Here is a 4,570-nt window from a genome sequence, read left to right on the forward strand (position 1 = left end):
CCTCGGCCTCCCAGAGAGCTAGGATTACAGGCGTGAGCCACCGCGCCTGGCCTACATTTATGTTTTAAGTGCAGAAATAGTTTTACTTTGTATGGAACAAGTATACAAAGTAATAGTTTTACTTTGTATGGAACAAGAACTGAAGTAAAATATAGCAGAATATTTTGGTACTTAGTAGAAACTTTGTAATTGTAATTCTACAAAGTAGAAACTTTGTAATTGACTATTTATAACTGTATTCCTAATTATTATAGTTTACAGTTATTTATATAAATGATTTTTTTGTGTGGTTTTTAAGGTAATGCTATGGGCTATGTACGAATGATAAGATCTGGTGGTCTTCATTGTAGCAGCAATGCCATTAGGTATGTATGCAAACATCATTTTTGTCTTGTTTATGCCGTTTAAAAATTATGTCATTTAAATCTATAAGTGATATTATAGAGAAGGTATTTATTCTTGATAATTTGAGATAAAATGTGGAGACTATTCTACTAGTTAGATTTTTTTTTCTCTTTAAATTTTTAAGACTACAGACTTTTGAAAATATTTATTTCTCTTAAGGTTATGGTTTATGAATGAATGTAAACATGACATGATTTTAAGGATTAAAAATTTATTTGATAATTCAATTTGAAACTAAAGTGGGGATATGAATAATACTACTGAGATGCAAAGTTCTTTCCAAATACATAGTTGAAAATTTTAAAGTCCTGCAGTACTACTTACACATTTGCGTCAATGTACATATTTTACTTGCCCAAATAAATTCCTTCCCACATTCTTATGTAGATTTGTGCCTGATCTTGAAGATATTGTAAATTTTGAAGAACTAGTAAAAGAAGAAGGTCTTGCAGAAGAAACATTAAAAGCAGCAAGGTAATCTAATTTTAGAATAATCTAAATTTGGAGATTTAAATATGTGTTTATGTAAAACATTAAAGAGAAGATTAAATGTAATATTTATATGCCAGTCAGAATGTGGGACATTCTATGAAACACCTGGCCTAGACTCTTAAAAAATGTCAAATTTTGTGGAAAAGAAGGCATGGAGACTGTTGTAGATTAGGAGAATAAAGAGATAATAACCAAATGTAATGGGTCATGCCTAATCATATCCTAGATAAGGAAAAAAATAACTATAAAGGACATTTGGGGAATAAATGGGGAGATTTGAACATGGATTATATATTAGATATTATTGTATTGTGACTTCATAGGAAAATATCTTAGTTCTTAATAGATTCATGCTAAAGCATTTATGGCCTAAATGACATGAGATCTGCAACTTTCAGATGTTCTAGAAAAATAGAGAAAACAATTGTGCCAAAACGTTAACAAGTGGTGAATCTACTTTAAGGGTATACAGGTGTTCATTATACTATATTTTAACTTTCTGATAAGCTTGAAATTTTTAAAAATATACTGGAAAACGTGTATGTGCATTTTTATGAGAGTAAGTCCCTAACACAGAAGCTTTGCTCTAGAATATTCTTTTAGATAGTTTGGTTCTTTGCCAGATTATAGAAGCCATGTGCAGGGTTAATAAGTCATGTGCCTGAAAATGGTTAAAATAGATTGTAGCTTGTATATCAGAGGAAGAAATTGGACCTTTTTTCTCTTATCATTCACTCTAAAATTGGTGACCATTTAAAATGTATTTTGAAGCAGTTGAGGAAGTGAGAGAGGGATATTGTCTTTTTAAATCTCTAGGTTAAAGCTGACTGCTAATTGCACGGCCCAGATTTGTGCAAAGGAGTGGTTGGTTGACATTAAGTGAAGGAAAGGTAGGTCATGTTACGTGAAGTCAAGGAGTTGTGATGATAATGAATAGATTATCCATGTAGACATTGGAGAAATGGAGCAGGCATCCTTATCCTAAGGCAGTGTTTAAAAGGTTAGTAGGTTTCTGCTTCCAGGAAGAGGTAGTTGGGTATCTTGGTATCATGTGAATCATAAATGAGAGATTTCTACCCTCCAGTGGTGGAGGGATGATAATTTGAAAATGGTAGTAGCTATACATGAGGATGTAGGAGAAAAAGCATCTAATGTTGCCAAAAGTTGAAAGGGAAGAGCTAAGTTCTTGAAAGAGAGCCAGATTTAAGTTGAGGTGAGATGTAGGAGAAACATTAGTGAAGAGATTTAAGATGAAGAGGAATTTATTTACAATGAAATGGGGTTCTACAGGTAGCATTGTGGGAAGAAGAAATATAGAACTATATTATTTTAAGCCCCAAGATGCTCTACATATTATATTTTATGGACTAAATTAATATCGATCAGTTTCTGTTCATAAGAAAATGAATTTATTCTGAACTCCAAGAAAATTTACTTAGAAATATCTTATAATGTTTTCCACCTTTTGGGTTCTCTTATCTTACCTAATAAGAGATGTATTTTTAAAAAGCCACACCTTCTTTTGAGAAAGGAACCAAGTAAATAATTTTTTGCTTTTTAGGCATTTGGATTCAGTCCTCAGTGATCACACACGAAATTCTGCTGAAGGTACAGAATATTTCAAAATGCTTGTAGATGTTTTTGCTCCGGAATTTCGAAGGCCAAAGAATATACATCTCCGAAATTTCTATATCATTGTTCCCCCTCTGGTGAGTATTTTCAGAACCTAAAATGAGTTTTTTTAAAAAAAGTATTGATAAGTCTGGTTTCTTTGTAGCATGAAATGCACACAGACTACATTACTGGCTTTCTGATTGCAGATAAAATTTAATGTAATCTCAGTGAATGTTACTTAGAATTTTTACTTATGCTGAAGGAGACTCCATTTATAGTTAAGATAGTTATTTGTTAGTAAATAATAGCTGACAGAGAAATCCTAGTGTTCTTTAAATTGCTTGACTGTATGCCATTGCATGTATACCATAGACTCTTTGGGATGGAATTATATAATCATTTTAAGTGCTTAATGTAGACTAACTTTAGCTGTTACAATAGGAAGTTTTTTCTAACACATGTCTAAAAGATATTAGAATGAATTGAGAGGGTGGATGTAAGGACTGTCTTGCATGTGTTTAAGAGTGCTTGTGCTTTGAAGTAAAGCTGGCCCAGTTTTCTGACTCCAGCATTCACTGAGTATATGACTTTGGGTAAGGTACTAAATCTTCCAAGCCTCAGTGTCCTCGTCTCTAAAATGCACGTAATATTTAATAATGAACCATATACAAGGCACTGTGCTCATGTTAGTGCCAATATTTAAAGGACTTGGAGAGAAGAGCCATCAAGAGATAATTGTGCAGATTGTTTCTTCACCAAGAAAGTATTTGAGGCAAATGTTTCAGATCAAAAGGACAAGAACCTAGAAGAAATTCTATTTATAATTTTTGAAATGTCTGTTTTAGGGACTACATTTCTTAGTACAATTGTTCCTATAATATCTTGTTATATCTTTTTAGACCCTCAATTTTGTAGAGCATTCCATTAGTTGCAAGGAGAAATTGAACAAAAAAAATAAAATTGGAGCTGCCTTTACTGATGATGGCTTTGCCATGGGTAAGCCTGATGGAATTGTTTTTCCATTAATTTTATGTTCACCTTATAAAGGATTCTTAGAAACATTTGCTTGGTAATAGATCCATATGCTCTTTATAGATTTGTTTTTTGTGAGTAGCATTTACTGGTTTTTTTCCACTGGGCCATGTGGTTGACAATATTTGTTTTCCATCATTTATAACTGTCACTTAATGCCTTCTTGATATTGTTGATCACCTGTCTAGTTTGACCTAATATTTAGATTGTGGTTTTACAGTGTTAGCATCTTATATTTAGTTTCCCTGGTTTCCTTGTAGCTTCTTCAGTTGCTATCTATTTAGCAGTGGAAGTTTTTATTCTTTACTCTTACAGCCATATGATTCTCCAGGTGATTTATATGGCCATATTATTTATTTATTTTCTTCTTAATTGGTTTGTCTTTAGTTTTTTATACATTTTTTAAAGGAGAAATTAAGGCATCTTGCTAAACCTATCATTCGTTTATGCCATAAAATGTAATTTGAAAGAGGGCTAATTTAAAATGGTTAGCTTAGTCCTAGGAGGTATTGGTGAAGGAATAGAATACAACTTTTGTACTCATTGTAATTTAACTTTAGTTTTGCTAATAACTGTAGGTGTGGCTTACATTCTAAAGCTTTTGGATCAGTACCAGGAGTTTGACTCACTTCACTGGTTCCAGTCTGTTAGAGAGAAATACTTGAAGGAGATAAGGGCAGTTGCTAAGCAACAGAATGTGCAGTCAACTAGTCAAGATGAAAAACTGCTACAAACCATGAATCTCACTCAGAAGCGACTGGATGTCTATCTACAGGTAGATAAGCATGTACAAGTCAAATCTGCTTTGACTTTTTTGTTATCTGTTACTTCTTGATATCTGAAAAACAGAAGCCTTAAAGAAACTGCCAGTTTAACAACATGAATAATGGTAAAAAGAATATATTTTAGAATGGATGTTATTTGGAAGCCATTTGACTCAGAACTTCAAAACCAATGGGTTACTTAGTTCAATTTCTGTATTTGTGATTTCCACTGGAACTTTTCAGAATAATAATAGACATTAAAA

At 32.4% G+C, this 4,570-nt stretch overlaps 1 protein-coding gene across 1 annotated transcript in view; it reads left to right on the forward strand.

Moving 5' to 3' along the window:
• Nucleotides 1-4,570, forward strand: part of KIAA1033 (KIAA1033 ortholog) — a 97,608-nt gene that overhangs the window by 87,741 nt on the left and 5,297 nt on the right. Inside the window, 5 exon segments of the mRNA XM_012644693.1 lie at nt 299-365; nt 793-879; nt 2,459-2,606; nt 3,411-3,507; nt 4,122-4,412. Coding sequence (XP_012500147.1) covers nt 299-365; nt 793-879; nt 2,459-2,606; nt 3,411-3,507; nt 4,122-4,412 — 690 coding nt within the window.

Source organism: Propithecus coquereli, unplaced genomic scaffold (assembly GCF_000956105.1).
Source record: "Propithecus coquereli isolate 6110/MARCELLA unplaced genomic scaffold, Pcoq_1.0 Scaffold218, whole genome shotgun sequence".
Classification (NCBI taxonomy): Eukaryota; Metazoa; Chordata; class Mammalia; order Primates; family Indriidae; genus Propithecus; species Propithecus coquereli.